The 18,079-nt window shown below is 39.0% G+C and overlaps 1 protein-coding gene across 1 annotated transcript; it reads left to right on the top strand.

Annotated features, from left to right (window-relative positions):
- Positions 1–16,668: 16,668 nt before the first annotated feature.
- On the top strand, positions 16,669–17,253 carry LOC131687340 (probable chitinase 10). Its single transcript, XM_058971419.1, has one exon. The coding sequence runs from the start codon at positions 16,669–16,671 to the stop codon at positions 17,251–17,253; it is 585 nt and encodes a 194-aa protein (XP_058827402.1).
- The last annotated feature ends 826 nt before the right edge of the window (positions 17,254–18,079 follow it).

The following is an 18,079-nucleotide window of genomic DNA, read 5'->3' as shown; positions in this document are numbered from 1 at the left end:
GAACTAAATTAGGTCGGAACAGTTACTCCATCTGTATAATGAGCTACACATAATTTCTTAAAGTGACCCTGGATGCCATTTGCTCTGAATCACCTGATATTTTGTCAAACATCGGTACATGTTTACAAATTTAAGTCGCTATTTGTCAAATGTTCAACGAAACTAGTACATACATTTCTAAGGTTATAGTTTCCTTTAACCTTTACAAGTATAGCCCAACTTCTTTGAGCCAAGTTCCTTGAAACTATGGTTGTCTATTTTCTCTTGTCCAAATTTCTACTGGAGGATTTCGTAACTCATACTGTCAAACGGACGTCAGTGAAAATACAGTGTCATGTCAGTTTGTCGGTGGTTCAATGTTGTCTTCTTGCTATCTTATGTAGGCATGCGGGGTGGATGTATGAGGGGATGAAAAATACTATACTCTTCATTTAAGACAATGACTACTATTCCCCCCCCCCCCCCATTTAAGACAAAGACTATTATACCCTTCATTTAAGATTAAGATTGTGAGAATTGAGTCAGTGAGCCTATCAGTTAATCCAAGCAAAACTACAATGGTTTTTCAATGGTTCTTTCACGAAGCACAACCGTTGTTTCACGAAGAAGTGAATAACAACCGGGGTTCGTCCCTTGCAGTTCTTTGATTCTGAGCTACTGTGTGCAGATCAAGTCAAATACGTTGGAGTTATTTTGGATTCCAAACTGAATTGGTCTGCTCACATTCGGCTGAGAGTCAAGAAAGCGTGCATGGCCTTCGGGCTACATCTATTGGATTTACACGACAATTGTACGTCCAATACTGTCAAACGGATGCCTTGTGTGGTGACAGAGGGAAAAGGTGATGACAGTCCAGTCAAAGTTTTGACATCACTGTCGACTTAAGCTGATTGTGTTTTTTATAGATCGCGTACTTTATCGATTTTTAATTTGTTTTCGTGTCGTAAGATATCCAAAATTTCGTCTAAACGTTGTCGGTTCCCCGGTTGTGTCTGAATATTGTGTTACCGTAAACATTAAGTTGAAATTCTGATCGAAATTTGAGGATAATTTGTGCTGTGTCAGTTGCTGCTTTATTATCTAGCTACCTACGTGCTGCCGAGTGTCGTGTACAAACAATAAGCGGATAGTTCATTCTCGCCGTGCTGCCGTTTGATTGTTTTTCCTGTGCCGGTATACTGGTGTGAATATGGAGAAAAATTGCGCTAAGTGCAACCAGTTAATTACTGGGATCGATTCAGTTCTTTGTCGCGGGTACTGTGGTTGCTCGTTCCATATGGCGTGTTCGGGAGTTTCTCGTGCTCTTTTTGGTTACTTCACGTCACATCGTAAAAACCTGTACTGGATGTGCGATCCTTGTGCGGATTTGTTTGAAAATTCGCATCTCCGCTCAATCACGAAAGCAGCTGATGAGCAGTCGCCACTGGCGTCTCTCACGGATGCAATAAACAACTTGCAGATAGAAATAAAGCAGTTGTTTAGACCGTCCCCATCTATTCCGACACCAGTAATCAACCGCTGGGCCCCAATCGAACCTCGTCGAGCTGCTAAACGGCCTCGTGGACCCGATCTCGCGCAAAACGCACTAGAATGCCAAAATGCCGGCTCAAAACAGATCGGGGAAAATGTTGTTTCCGTTCCAATCTGCGTAAAACCGGTAGATAAGTTTTGGTTTTACTTGTCTCGTATAAGACCAGAAGTAACAAACGATGAAATTACCGCTATGGTACGGGCAAACCTGAAAATGTCGCAGAACCCTGAGGTGGTCAAATTGGTAGCCAACGGAAAGGATATCAATAGCATGACCTTCGTTTCATTCAAAGTTGGTTTGGATCCTGAATTGAAAACTGCCGCACTGGATCCTTCGACTTGGCCTGAAGGGATTTTGTTTCGTCAATTCGAGGAATATCCTTTTCCAAAATTTCGGAAATCTCCTTTTGTGAACTTAACGCCAGCACCTATAACACCGAAAGGAGTCGGAGGACATCACTAGCTGTGTGTAGCGTTGGATCAATGCGTTCTATTATGGATGGTGGGAACCCTCGGGTTCCCATCACAGGCGAGTATTGTAACATTTTTTACACGACCCCAACACTCATTCACTCCGTGTTGCAGCATGCTCCCCTTTCGGACGACGACACCGCCCGCTGCTCCAACGCTTCACTCGATGCTGCTGATCAGTCCGCAGCCCGTAGCTTTGAGGATAGTTTTACAACACGCTCTGTGGATAATACTGTTTCGCAAGCTAGCGCGAATGATATAACGGGCCAGCTGGAGCCAATAACAAGCATTGAGGAAGCCCCCGTGCCTCCCGATCCAGGAGAGCCCTCCACTAGTATCCGTGTTTACTACCAAAACGTACGCGGCCTATGGACTAAAATAGACGCATTCTTCTTGGCCGTTTCGGAAGCTGAGTACGACATAATCGTCCTAACGGAAACCTGGCTAAATGCCCAAATTTTTTCCGCACAACTGTTTGGACATCAATACACCGTTTTTAGGAATAAACAGCCTCAAGACTCGCGACGGGGGTGTTTTAATAGCAGTATCGACTAAACTTAATGCTTATATGGATCCCGCAACCATTTCCAACACGCTCGAACAGTTGTGGGTCGTTGTTGACATACCGCAAAACCCGACCGAAAATTTGATACGGTGAGTATCAATGAACACGTGGAATCGTTGGGTTCGATATCAGCACGATTTAGTCCTCATACTCCCGCTCTTCTGTTCGGTGACTATAACCAGTCGAATTTGCATTGGCGTTTCTCTGAGACAGACATATCATATGTCGACCCTCTACTCTCGCATATGCCGGTTGCCAGCTCCGCTCTCTTGGATGGGTTCAATTTACATGGATTCACTCAAATCAACAAGTTATTGAACCGGAACGAACGTCTGTTGGATCTCGTACTAGCAAACGATACTGCTTTGCCGGTCACCGCAGTGTCATCGCCCATCGAGTCCTTGATTGATATTGATGCTGATCACCCGGCTCTTAGCGTGGAATTCAATCTGCCCACTCAAATCATCTTCGAAGAACCTTCCATTTCGAACTCTCTGGACTTTCGTCGAGCAGATTATACCGCATTAAATGCTATGCTTTTAGCCACCAATTGGCAATTTATTGAATCGTCCACCAGTATTGATGAAGCTGTGGAATGCTTCAGTGCCGCTGTGGAGTATGCTGTTTCCCGTTCCGTTCCACCTAAACTGCCCCCGCAGAAACCACCGTGGTCAAATCCAAGATTACGCGCTCTCAAGCGAGCGCGATCAGCTGCTCTGCGAAAGTACTGCAGTTTCCGGTCGCCGTATTTTAAAAGACAATTGAATGCCACAAGCAACCAGTATCGCCGCTACAATCACTTCCTGTACAATCGTCATGTCAAGCGCACTGAAGAGAACCTTCGTCGGAACCCCAAACTATTTTGGTCGTTTGTCAATTCCAAAAGAAAAGAAACGGGGCTGCCATGCTCCATATTTTCAGAAAATATAACTGCTTGCACCGAAACCGAGAAGTGCAACCTTTTTGCAATGCACTTTAAACAAGTATTCCATGATCGTTCCGCCACTCCGATCCAGATAGAAGAAGCAAAGTGCAGGATGCCTTGTGATGTGTTTGATTTCAGTATTTCGCGTATTACAGACGACATGGTAGTAGCTGCCATGCAAAAATTGAAACTATCGTTTACTGCTGGCCCTGACGGTATTCTGTCGTACGTGCTGAAGCGCTGTGCAGTTGCTCTTTGTAGCCCGCTGGCTAAGCTGTTTAACCTCTCGGCTCAACAAAGTGAGTTCCCTGCACGCTAGAAGTTTTCCCACTTCCCAGTTTTGAAAAAGGGGGATAAACGTAATGTTTCCAATTATCGAGGAATTACTTCTCTATGTGCCTGCTCAAAGCTTTTTGAAATAATCGTAAACGACACTCTGTTCGCCTGCTGCAAGAGTTACATAGACAGTGAACAGCATGGTTTTTTTTCCAAAACGCTCCGTAACGACTAATCTTATGCAGTTTACCACGAACTGCATACGAAACATGGATTCCGGATGGCAAATCGATGCCGCATATAAGGACCTCAAGGCAGCATTCGACCGCGTGGATCATGGAATTCTTCTTAAAAAATTGGAATTACTTGGCTTCTCAGCAATGGCCGTTGCTTGGTTCATGTCATACTTGACGAACCGCTGTGTACAGGTTCAAATAGGTTCGACAACATCGGAAATGTTCTCAAACCAGTCCGGAGTTCCACAAGGTAGTAACCTCGGCCCGTTACTGTTCTCGTTATTTATAAACGATCTCTCTTTGCTGCTTCCGTCGGATTGTCGTTTCTTTTATGCGGATGGTACGAAAATTCTTAAAATCATCCAGTGCCTATCTGACTGCTTGGAGCTACAGGGTATGCTGCATTTGTTCGAGGAATGATGCAAAAAGAACTTTATGTGCTTAAGTATCGTAAAATGCAGTGTGATTTCCTTCCATCGGAAAAGTTCGCCAATCGCGTATGATTATCAAGTTTGTGGAAGCTCTTTAATGCGGGTAGAGCACATCAGGGATCTTGGCGTAACTCTGGATCGTGAAATGATTTTCAAACTTCACTACGACGATAATGTATCAAAAGCAAACCGACAATTGGGATTCATCTTCAAAATTGCAGCAGAGTTTCGAGATCCTTTGTGTTTAAGATCATTATATTGTTCGCTCGTACGCTCCTTGCTGGAATCTAATGCTGTGGTATGGTGCCTTACCATGCTAACTGGATCGCCAGGATTGAAGGTTTTGTAAGGTACGCTCTGCGGCAGTTACCATGGCGTGACCCAATAAACTTACCACCATACGAAGACCGCTGCCGTCTGCTAAACATCGAACCGCTGGAGGTACGACGGATCACCTCACAAGCTTCATTCGCTGCAAAACTAATGACGGGCGACATTGACTGCCCCTCTCTGCTTATACAGCTAAATTTGTACGCTCCAGAGAGACCTCTTCGTCGCCGAAACCTCCTGTCCCTGGAACCTCGGAATACGCAATACGGTCAGCATGACCCGCTTCGATTCATTTGCGTGCGGTTCAACGAATTTGCAGATTTATTTGACTTTAATATGTCGTCCAACGTGTTTCGTAAACGGCTACTTAACCATTTTCGTGTTGTTCGCCGTAATTAGCTTTTAAGTTTTTTTTATTCATTAAGACAATTTGTCAGATGAATTTATATGCTCACAAATACAAATACAAAGCTAAACCATCTGCAAAGAATGGCGCTCATGGCGTTGACTGGTGCTTTCACCACGACTCCGACTGCGGCTCTTGAGGCACTTCTAAATATTAAACCATTACACATACACCTCAAACAAGAACCACTACCATGTGTATACAGACTGCAGATTACTGGGCTTTGGAACAGTAACCATGTTGATCTTAGTACCAGCCATACACGATTGTGGTCACAAATGGTTACATGGGGTGAAGACATTCTTGCTATCAGCGATATTACACTCAAATGTAGTTTTCCTTACAGGACATTCCATGTGATGATTCCCTCTCGAGAGGAGTGGTTGTCTGGCTATATGGAAAGACAACAACAAACGCAAGTGGTCTGTTACACTGACAGTTCTCTGATGGAGGGACGTGCTGGTGCTGGTGTCTACTGTCGTGAAATGAGATTGGAACAATCTCACTCACTAGGTTGATAGTGTACTGTATTCCAAGCAGAAATCTTTGCGATTATGTGCGGGGTACAATCGGCCCTTCAACTGAGTTTATCCGGCAGAGTTATAAACTTCTGCTCCGATAGTCAGGCTGCAATCAAGGCCCTTAGCTCAGACAAATCACGGTCCAAGCTAGTGATCGCGTGCCGAACCCAAATCGAAGAACTAAGTATTGCCAACACTATCTACCTTGTCTGGGTGCCCTGACATTCCGGTATTACTGCAAATGAATGGGCTGACGAAATGGCCAGGGCAGGTTCAGCGATTAACTTCGTTGGTCCTGAGCCAGCGCTGCCGTACTATCTTATGACAAGCGCCATTTTGCACATTTCGAGAAAAACGATTTTTAAAGTTTGATATTGAATATCTTGAAATTTATAAATGGTATAAACAATTCATAGAAGACAATTAATGCTTCTAGCTATTCTGTATTAATTTCCCAAATATTACGAGGATCAGTTGACTATGTTGCGAGTTTTTACTATAAATGTAAACAAAAGTCGCACACACATGTGTCATAGGTGTGTATTGATGACAAAATGCTGTTTTCACGAAACAATTACGTGGCCAGAATCTTCTCCAAGTATGCATTGAATGATTAAATATTTGGAATGAAAATTTGACAGAGATGTAATTGTGTAGACGAGCCCTTATTCATCTCATTAGTTAGGATGTCACACTATTTCGATTGTAACTCGGTTTACGGTGATTGGATTGCACTTAAATAGGTATCAGCATGCTTGCTTCGCACTTAAGAAGCAGTAACATAAAAAATCTGATTTGGAAAATGTAAAATACTCGCATTTGAGCGAAGTGAAAAGTCGAGTACATCGCACGCTTATTCATCTTACTAGTTGACCTAATGCGTTGAAAAGAACAGACACAGCTCTAACTAATGTTTACAAATGGGTGGGATGAATACACGAGCTAAGATGAATTAGGGCACAGTAATCCTACATAGATGAAAATATTTTTCTAAAGATTTTCTGGAAAGTTGGATCCTAAATGGGTTCATTATATACAGGCCGGTGGATGCCCGTTGCGACTGATATTTTTCCTTGTACTATGTTTCACTATCTTTCTCATAGAATCGAAATGTCTTCCACCTATTACCACATCTCTTAGTAATTGACGTTCAAAATGGCGGCATTTTTAACCCACTTTATTTAATAACTCTTAAGTTTTGAAAAAAAATGTTGGCGTCTTCTATCTGTAATTTCTAAATTTGCAAACCTTCATAGAACATTTGAAGAATTGCAAAAATCTCAAAAAAAATATTGAAAAAATGATTTTTGGGTGCCTCCCACATACAACGCGCCTTTATCTCAACACCTTTACATTTTGGAGAGTTTTCATGCTCAGTAAATTCCCTCGTAGTAGAATTTTCTATAACTTTCTCATTGACATCATGACTCTATCCCAAAAGTTAGTGGTAATAAATTTTCTATCTCACTTTTAGGTGAATTAATCACAATTCAGTATACATCAAAAGGCCTCCATTCAGGGCCGTCTTATCGCCACCTGGTGGCCCTGGGCACTACTGAGCTAAGGGGCCCCTATAAGCAGGCACGTAGCTAGAAGGGGGACTAGGCGCTAAAGCCCCCCCCCCGGAATGTTTTGAAAATAAATTTCAAAAACATTATTATCAGCGATTTTAGCTTGTAGCTCGTTTGGTTTGAGATAAAGTTAGAAGATTGCTGTTTCCAACAACATCAACATCAATCCAACAACAACAAATAAAGTTACTTTTATATTGTGTTCCTTGTCTGAAAACAAAGAAAACTTCTACTATGCAAAATCATTGATTTTGAATGATTTAAAGCCATTAAATTTTAATGGTTGTGTGTGACAATGCTGTAATTAAGATCTTCATATAAATGGACGGTGAGAGAATCAATGTTCGGATACCGCTTACTTGCAGATACATATCACATATGGGAGAAATGCAGTACAAAACATAATGCGATAATACAATTACACATAGTATTCTTTGCACATATCAAAGGCAAACTAGTACGTTCCAGTTCTGTGGAAAACGTCACATTACGATTTATTTACCGCTGAACACAAACAATTACCAAATATGTGGCACATGTTCAGGTAATATTTACAACGGCAAAAGCTGCGTCAATATATCAAAATCTACAGCCAGCACAATCATTGAAGAAATTCACAATCATAAATGCAACAAGCAAGCATGTTGTGTATCCTAATAATAGACAACGATCTTCGTATGGTTCAGGTTCAGCGGATCGTTCCAAGGCAATTGATGTAATGCATATCGTATGAATCTGCGCTGGACAACCTCACTTCGTTGGCTTGAAGTTGTATGATGGGAGCACCCACCAGACCAAATTCCAACGGTGAAAATGGTAGCTTACAAATTAATAATAAAAACCACATTCAAAAGCAAGAATTCGTCGATGTACTATATCATTTCTTGTATCAGACAGCATATTGTCTATTGCCTCAGTTTTGGAACTGTTTTCACCAAGAAATTTTCAAAATTACATGCAGTTTCAAGTGACTATCTCAAGTCGCCAGAATTAACACATTTATACAACAAGTTTTAAGCCCCTCCCGAAACAAAATCCTGGCTACGGGCTTGCCTATAAGTGAACAGGTTTAAACTACTGCAGGGTAGGAAGATCAAAAATAATCTCCAGCATCACGGAGCCATTTCTACTCCATACCATCCTGTGGCAATCAAAATATATAGAGAAAAAACAGTCAGATTGCCATCACTATATATGTCGATGTAATGTCCACACGCAAAAATAAAGCAACCCACAGAATAAGTTCTTTTAACTTAAATTTAGGTACTTTTGAGTTGTGCGTCGCTTTCGCACTTATTAATGTTGAGTAAAGCCATGTCAAGTGATCCTCAAATTTTTCGCAAAATCACCGATTTTCATGAGATATGTTTTATTGTATAGGGATTATGGTAAATAGTTTTTGGTATAAATATTTCGTTAAAACTCCTTTTTTCCTTTGAGATATTAACCCTTAAACTTTATTGCATGATAAAATTGTAAATTTTATATCTCAAAACCTACTGAAGATAATTGAATGAATTTTTGTACACTTATGAAATGATATTTACACTATCTCATGAAAATAATTTTGCAATATAATTATGTGAATAACGGCACTTTTCATCTACTTAAAAATTTTAATTGTATTTTTTCTTGTGTTCTTCACGCTAAAAAAATTCAAAAGGTATGTCAAATTACGCGTCGATCTCTCACCTTCAATAATCTGTTTTATTAATTTTTCATTTTTGTTTCTATCGAGAGTTATGGATGATTTTGTAACGGTGCGTACCTTCAACGCACGACCCACTTTGATGCAGCCCGCGAGAACTTACATATTGGCAACGCCGCATGTAGCAACGTTCTACTGCGTATCGCTTTGGCAGAGCATACCTTATGTCCAAAATTGCCATCTTCGATATTAGAGCAAAAAGATAAGCTTTTCTGTGCGGATGTTTAAAGGTGAACATATTCCGAGTAATTTGCATGGTTTTTAGTGTTATATTTTTCAGGAATTATTTAATTTTCTGTCATTCAAACTCTCAAACCGGCGAGCTCGGATGTTGGCAGTTGCTGTGCAAACTTGAGCAATGGGCATGTTTGAATCTGCATGTATATGACTTTTTTTGCAAATTGACATATTTTACCACTTTTTATCGTCAGTTGGTTCTGTCTAGGTGTTAGCACAGTATATTTGCTCAAAAAGCATTCGTTTGTTTTTATGTTATAAATATGGTTCGACCAACCGAGTACTGTATTTCGTTGAAAAAGTAATGAAGATTTTGAATTATAAATCGTTGATGATTTACTGAAATTTGATGAAGTAAATAATATCTTACTAGAACTTGGAGAACCACTAATTAACAGAATTGACAGAAGCAATAGCGATAAAGAAAACACGCCAATGCGATTGAAAACAGATTCAAAGTAATTTTTTTTCGCAAGACACTTCGTTGTTTATAAGTAAGATCACTCAGTGGACATAAACAAGCGAAGTAAAATGCTGTTTTCATAAAATGTTCCATTTTGCTGCATAATGTTGTAGACTAGTAATGAATTTGGATGAAACATCGACTAATAACGTTTTCGTTTTTAACCTGGTATACACCGGTATAGTGAAAAAAAGAGATAGACTGAAGTTTGAATGAGTATAGCCCCGACAATACTGGTGTACACTGTCAAAAACGAAAATGCCATAACAAAAGTGTCTTCGAAGATGGCAATAACATAAGCGTATTATATGAGTTATGTTTCGGTTCTTTGCGATACAGTTTAATTCCTAGAAACGTTAAATTATAATAAAAAAGTATTCATTAAACAAAATTGTTTTTATTGTGCACCTCGGTCAAAAAAATCTAAAAGTATCTCAAAATATCCAGAAAACCTTAACCTTTGATAATCCGTATATAAAAGTTTGTTCTTTTGCACCAATCTAGAGATGTGGTTTCATTTACTCATGCGATGCACGTTTCCTACGCGATGCGCAGTAGGACGTTGGGACATGCGGCGTTGCCAATGTGTAAGTTCCACCTGGCTGCATCAAAGTGGGCCGTGCGTTGATGGTACGCACCGTTACAAAATCATCCATAACTCTCGATAGAAACAAAAATGAAAAATTATCAATACAGATTATTGAAGGTGAGAGATTGACGCGTAATTTGAAATACCTTTTGAAATTTTTTAGCGTGAAGAACGCAAGAAAAAATACAATTAACATTTTTAAGTAGATGCAAAGTACCGTTATTCACATAACTATACTATAAAATTATTTTTATGAGATAGTGTAAATATCATTCCATAAGTGTACAAAAATTCATTCAATTATCTTCAGTAGGTTTTGAGATATAAATTTTACAATTTTATCATGCAATAAAGTTTAAGAGTTAATATCTCAAAGGAAAAAAAGAGTTTTAACGAAATATTTATACCAAAAGCTATTTACCATAATCCCTATACAATAAAACATATCTCATGAAAATCGGTGATTTTGCGAAAAATTCGAGGATCACTTGACATGGCTTTACTCTGTTGTCAAAAACAAAACGAGAAATTCGACTCAGTCAAGGTCTTCCGTGCAGTTTGAGTTGTTTACAATGCATATTTACAATGCGAAAGTACAAATTCAGCTTAAATTTAAGTAAATTAATCTCAAGTTTGAGTTATGATTTTTGCTGTAGTTAAATGGAAACTACCTTCAACACGGTTTACCTAGTTTTACCTTCCTACACGATACCACGAGATTGATTCAAAAGTACTCAATTTTAGGTAGTTTGTCGGTGGCGTGCAAGTACGGTCGGAAAACGAAATACGCTTTAAGAAGATTCTAAAAAGTTATTAGGACTTTTGACCGATAGTGGCAAAGGGCCTAACACAATATATGCGGTGGTGGAAGTTCGAACAGTGTAATAGACTTACCAACTCCGTTATGCTCTCCGCGGACGGTGTAATCCTAGGTGAAATTTGATCTTCATAGTTGTAAGACGTTGTTTCAGGATGAAGAGTGCCTCCGCCAAGAAGCAGGAATGGTGGAGTAGGGCGGGTTAAACGTCTATTATTTGAATGCTATCCAGACTAGTACAAATATCTATTTTCTCTTTTTGTACAAATTGTTGATGAGGTAGATTCTTGTTATATATTCTGACAGACGTTTTGTTTACTCGGTTATTTTCATCATTTCGGGGGAAGCGAAGAAATCGAACATGTATATTTTAAGTAATCAGAACAGTATCCATTTTCAACAAATTGGTTAAGTGGCAAGTCTATGGTTCAGACGAAGGAGTCGCCTCTCTGGTGTTGGTGATAGGCACTCAGTGCAGAAAGTGACCGACGGAAAATAAATTTGAATAATACAGGTCGGACTCGATTATCCGGGGATTTGAAAAAAATCTCACCCCGGATAATCGAATCACCCGGATAATCGAATCAAACTTTTTTTTGCGTTATTTCATGAATTTAAGCTTCATTCGTGGAGAAATTGGAAATAAAATGACCAGGGCAAATTTTCTTATTATGGTAAATTATGGTTATTATGGTAGTCGATTTTTCAGACTTTCAGGGTGTGATTTGTATTTTCAGTTGGTTTTCATTTATTATTCATATTGGTAACGAGTTAACGATATGTATCAGTTGTTTATAGCTATTTGTACAAGAATTCTAAGATAAACTTTTTAATAAGGTGTGTCTTTTGCGATACAAGTCAAACTCGATTACCCAGGGTTTAGATTTTCCGAGGTAACTGATTCGATTACTCGAATACCAGAAAAAATAAAGTTAGTAAGTAATCTGGGGGTCGTCTGTTTCTTGGCTCCAGTTTAATTTACGTGGAGTGTCACATATCACAGCTAACATGTCTAGTCATTCTAATTAGAAGAGTGCGTGTTGCGCACCCACAAAGAGATCCTTGCCCTTGTCCTTGTAGCATCATTTAGTTGACTAATACTGGATTGTCAGGTAATAACTACGCGTGTAGTCTTCGCAAACTGTCCCACTCGTATTTGTCACTAGCGAAGGACTACCAGGTTCCCGGGCGTCTCAGCGAGAAGTACTGCTGGCGCCCTCTTTACATAGCCTATCATTCATCTTTGCTTGAGCTACCCAAGAATTGAAATCACCTCCAGTGACGGTCGGGTCTCTTTTCAGAATTTCGTTAACCATTTCTTGACCAACTTTTTTCTACTGCGTATAGGGTCCCAAAACTATTTTTCCTTAAAACTGTTGGTCTCAAGAAACACGAAAAACCTGGTTTAAGAAAGATAGGTGCTTCTTTTGCAGCTGCTCAATATTTACCTTCCGATCTAGTCCAATTACATGAAAAAGGTAATTGAGGGCAATCTAAATTAGAAAGTTTCAGCAGTTTTTAATAATATTCCCAGGCTAAGAAAATATTCCAAAATTTCATTTTCGCCATTAACAGAAACTACCCCTGGCAGCACTGCTTCAGCGGAACCCAATCAGATTAATTGTAATAACTTCTGTTCTAATGCTAATATATATATATATATATATATATATATATATATATATATATATATATATATATATATATATATATATATATATATATATATATATATATATATATATATATATATATATATATATATATATATATATATATATATATAACTTTTAGTGCCCAAATGAAAGATCTTAGTCACAGTTATTAGCCTTACTTGACGTTGTGTAAACCAAAAGTTATAGTCATATAGAAACATGGTTGTCCATCAACCAGAAGGGCACGAACGGGTTAAAGATGCTATTGGAATTCTGAGCAGGAATCACTTATTGAAGGGGATAATGGGAGAAGAGCAATATTGTTTGTGTCAAAGTCCACTGGAACATTACACCGGATTCCAATGATAATAGGACCATGATTCTATCAGCATCTGGAATAAAGCATAATCTTCAGCGGAATTCTATCTTAAGAAAGATTCCACTAGACATTTAAGAAGCTTTTCTCTAGAATCCTGCAACAAAATTCAGAGAAAAATTCAGAGAAAACATTGAATCGAAGTTCTGAAATAGATTCCATCGGGATGCTAAGAAAACTTCGATCAGAATCTTGAAAAGTGTCCCAACAGAATCCTGAGAAGCATGTCATCATTATCCCAAGAGATGCCAAAAATCGACCGAGCAATGTAGGTATAATGACGTTTTATGTGGCCTACTGTAACCGATGTATTACGAGAAAAATGTACTTTTAGTGTAAATTTAAAAAGTTGCATATTTGGCATTAAAAGCTTTTCATTTTTTTTTGGAATCCCTAAACAAATCTTTAAACAAAATATCTTGCTGATTGTTTCTAGTGCAAACAGAAGCTGAGATATAATCCGAAAAAAAACCTTTCTTCAAACAATTTGTTAAAATTAACCGTTATGTGTCCAACAAAACAACACCTATAACAGGCCAACGAGGGTACCCGGGTACCCACAAATTAAAATGCTCATAACTATGGCTTCCTTTAACCGATTTTGACACTTTTAGATGTTTTAGATTCAGAAACTCGTCCACTTTTGGATTCTGTAACATTGAACCGGATGAATGAATCTGGTTCTTGGTAATCCAGATTTTCCGGAGTAATGTTCCAGTACTAGGGTATGATTTGTAAATTTAAATAATGCCCTAGCAAAATGAGTATCAAAATTCTTCAAATTGTCTCGGAAGTCTGTTATTTATTGTTACGGGACCCTATGGTAGTTTGAAAAATGGAATTGGAATGGAATGGCCATTCACGGCCCTACGGGAACCTGCTCCGGAATGTCCGTTCCGGGGTAAAATCACCAAATGGTTCCAATACCACGAGATACAGCCTATTGGTGCTATGCCAAGAATTTTGATACCCATATTGCTAGTATTCCATTGAAACTCACAAATAGTATCTAAGCACTGGAACATGCTTCCGAAAATCCGGATTCCCGGGAACCGGTTGAATTAACCCGATTCATTTTTACCAAGTCTAAAAGTGGATGAGTTCTTGAATCCAAAACACCCAAAAGCATCAAAATCGGTTGGAAATTACCTTAGTTATTGGCATTTCAGTTTTGGGGGTACCCGGGTATCCACGTCGGCCTGTGACGTAGTAAAAAATTCAGGAGCCCCTCCTCACTTCCTTCTTACTACATCAAAAACATTATTATCCCAAAAGCTTGACTTAGTGAAGTTCTAAGACGTCACAAAGTTTCAATTTCCAGCTACGGATAAAACATCGGAATTTCATTATTTGTAACCTAAAAAGGTATCCGGGTACCGCTTCGGACACATAACGGTTAAGAGTGTTCCCATGGACTGAGGGGCTGTTTAAACGACACAACAATTTAGGTTATTATATATTGGCTCTAAATGAACAATTTCTTCAAATCTGGTTCCAATCCATGAAGGTCGATTCCAAGTTTTGTTTTTTAGGTCACTTTGCGCGGAATAACCCATATATAAGCTATTTTTAAGGTAGGTTAAAATTTGAGAGGAGGTTAACCCTAGACCCCCCAATTGCCCGAAAAAATGTTCTATTGACTGCAATGATCGAATTAGCACTATAATAAGACATTATAGTTGAAATTTGATTTTTTTCAAAACACCCGGATAATCGAATCATTTTCCCCGGATAATCGAATCACGGATAATCGAATCCCCGGATAATCGAATCCCCGGATAATCGAGTCCGACCTGTAACTATAATTAGCATTTTTACAATGCGAAAGTACAAATGTTCAATGCGCGGTGGCTTGAGGTACATATTCCCGACTACATACGGGGAATGTTCCATTTGAGCCAAAATATTCCGATTCCTGATTCTGAATCTTGCACGCACTGTGACGCATAATATGCTTCTGCGTTTGTCATTTTACCATAAACTGACATTTGAATTTAGCAAAGCAAAACTGAATTTCAAATTTAAAATTATTTTATTTCTGCAGTACAATTTTTGTGGAAAAAATATTGGAACCAATCAACAAAAAATTGAGCATACAACATAGGTCACCAAATAGTCGAGTTTTTTTCAAATATTTCGAAAGATAAGCACGTTTGCCTTGACTCCTATGATGAGATTTAGGGTAAAGACCGGGTTGATTTGCGTAGATTTTTTGAATCATAGTTTCTTAAACTATTGTGCGGTAAAACGGTATGCCTTCATGGCGGCCTATTTTTGTTATATGGCGGAGTGTAGTGGAAAAATAACATTATTGTTTCGGTACCAGACCTCAAGAAGTCCAGAAGTCACTGTTGGACCTTCCGTATATATATTTTACCGTTCACGGCCCTAGACGTCGAGAAGAACTGAATATTTGACACATAAGCCAATTGCTTGCTCAACAAAGATTTTGTAACGAATTTCGACATCATCTTCCTCCACTTTCTGCATAGCTTCTCATGCAAGTTTTGCCATCGTGTTCTGGTTGCCGCTCCTACTTGGTGCCTTTCGAGCTCAAAATAAACTTGAATCGGAATACTTAAATGACGTAAATTTGTTCAATACCAGCTCTGCCATGCAGTGTCCCGTTTTCTACCGCAACCATAATTTCGCTTGATTACCGGCTCTTTTTAAAAAAAGGAAAAAGTTGCAAAGTGCGATTCTGAGCTGCTACTGATCCATTATTATCCACAAGGTAGAGAATTATAAACAATTGATTGCGACTATTTTTTGGAATATAACCTTGTGAATTATTTTATTTCGTCCTATGTTGGGGGCCCCCAAAATCCCGGGGCCCCTGGCCCTAGCCCAGTGTGCCCATGCGTAAAGACGGTACTGCCATTGTGGAAAAGACGTTCTTAACACACCAAATCGCTAAAATCTACTCCTAGAGCACAAAACCATCCGGCACTCGCGCGAGTGGCTCCCCGAGTGAGCAGCCGCTGGTGCAAAAAAGAAGATGTCGCGAGTGCCGGAGGGTTAAGTAAACGCATGTTTTGATATTGCGACCACTGTGCACAGTGCCAATACACTACAGGCCAGGCTTTCGAAGCTTTTTAAACCTTACTATATAAAAATACACATAAACAGACATTTACCGAATGGTAGAAGAGACTCAACACTTCGGACCTCGGTTATGAAGTCGATTTTCAGAGTGAATGCGTAGCCTTTCTCTAGGAAATAGGCCAAAGATGCTTTATGCTACAACTTTGACCTTACTCCGGGTGTCCGTTTTCAACGCAATTCCCTAATCGGCTCGTTCAAACATAAATCATCATTAACATTAGAGAACGCGCAGGGTTGCGTATTCCACATAGTTTCAAGGATTTCTCGATAGAGTTACTATTTACAAACATGTACAAAATGTAACATGTATGTCAATTCAATCTTTCTTATCATAGTGACCCAATACTCTACATTACTGCAGAGGTAGATAAAAGTAAACAGCTGAAGATACAGCAATGATTCGGGTACAGTGTGTAACTTTCTATTACAGAGTGCAGTTTGATTCAATCATAGATCATGCGGTCGGAAATTTTGTTTGGATTAATCGCTTCTGTCATGACACAGCATAGCTTTGGGCAGAATTTCTCAGAAATTTGCGACAGTATCGACAATGGACAGTTTGTTGCTGATCCAAACGACTGCAGCCATTTTTATCAATGCATCGACGGAGCTGGAACGTCCGGAAGTTGTCCTCCAGGAATGCTTTTTGATCCTTCAGAACAGTTTTGCAACTTTGAAGTCAATGTAATCTGCAAATCTGATACAGAATTTACGGAGACAACAATTTTATCGAGTACAACTTCATTAGAAGTATCAACAGTTACGACGATTCCTTCGTCACCCATTTTCAATGCCGAATCAACGACGGTTTCTTCAAGCGGACAAGCCGAGAAGTATTGTAGATCGAGTGATCCAAACATACCCAGTTTTGCTCCAAGCAGCACAAGTTGCGAGCAGTATTACATCTGCGTAAATCAAAAGCCATTCCAGCTAAGCTGTGCCAAAGGAAGACACTGGAATCAACGGAAACAGTACTGCGATAATCCAAAAGAAGTCAACTGCCAGGTACGGCTTGTATCCGATAATTGGTTACTATCATGAAATCCATTTAATACGTCCGCTTTTTCAGATTCAAACTTCACATAAATTTCCTGTTTGTCCTGTGGAAGGAAGTAGCTTTTTCGCACATCCGGAGATTTGTGAGTACTATTTGTTCTGCGACAATGGCCACATTTCTGTGCAAAGATGTCCGTATTACTATCAATGGGATACGCGCTACGAAACTTGTGTTCTGAAGAATGTTTCAAACTGTTCGAAACGAAGTGTATATTTACGTAAATATTAAGCCAAAATACAATCACTGCTAATCTATTTTGAACTAAGCACCATTTATATTGGATCTCCACCAGTTAGAATTTTTATTTAATCCTAATATCCTAATAGCAACCTACAAATATTTTTTATTCTCGCAATATTAAAAATAATGTGTTACTATTTTAAACTGACGCACACAAAAAAGTTTTCCTCAAATTTTCAACTCGAATTTATTAAACATATTCGTGTACAAACGTCACCACACAATCACTATACTAGGATGGAATGGGGATGTTTAGTTTATTTAAGGGGGGAAGGGTAAAGGTTTAAGCGTGAAAAAACAGTTGTTTTGCGAATTTTTGTAGAATTTCGAATTAATCGAAACTATGGTACATTACAGTGTATCATTTCAATAACATGCTGTAATTTTTCTATGCAAAAATAGCGATAAACGACTCGATGACGGAGTTTTTTGTAGGGGAAGATGGGGTAAAACGCACCCCCTAAGGAAATATAATCATAACTCAGCTATAGAACATTAATTGGGAGAATTGAATTAATGCTATCGTTTAGCCAACATTTTCCACTGTAATCACAATCATAACACTTTGCC

This window comes from Topomyia yanbarensis, chromosome 3 (assembly GCF_030247195.1).
Source record: "Topomyia yanbarensis strain Yona2022 chromosome 3, ASM3024719v1, whole genome shotgun sequence".
NCBI classification, from domain to species: domain Eukaryota; kingdom Metazoa; phylum Arthropoda; class Insecta; order Diptera; family Culicidae; genus Topomyia; species Topomyia yanbarensis.
This window is presented reverse-complemented; position numbering and strand designations above follow the sequence as displayed.

Bases quoted from the DNA above. Each gene is read 5' to 3' on its own strand.
- LOC131687340 (XM_058971419.1), top strand. From the start codon at position 16,669: ATGCGGTCGGAAATTTTGTTTGGATTAATCGCTTCTGTCATGACACAG.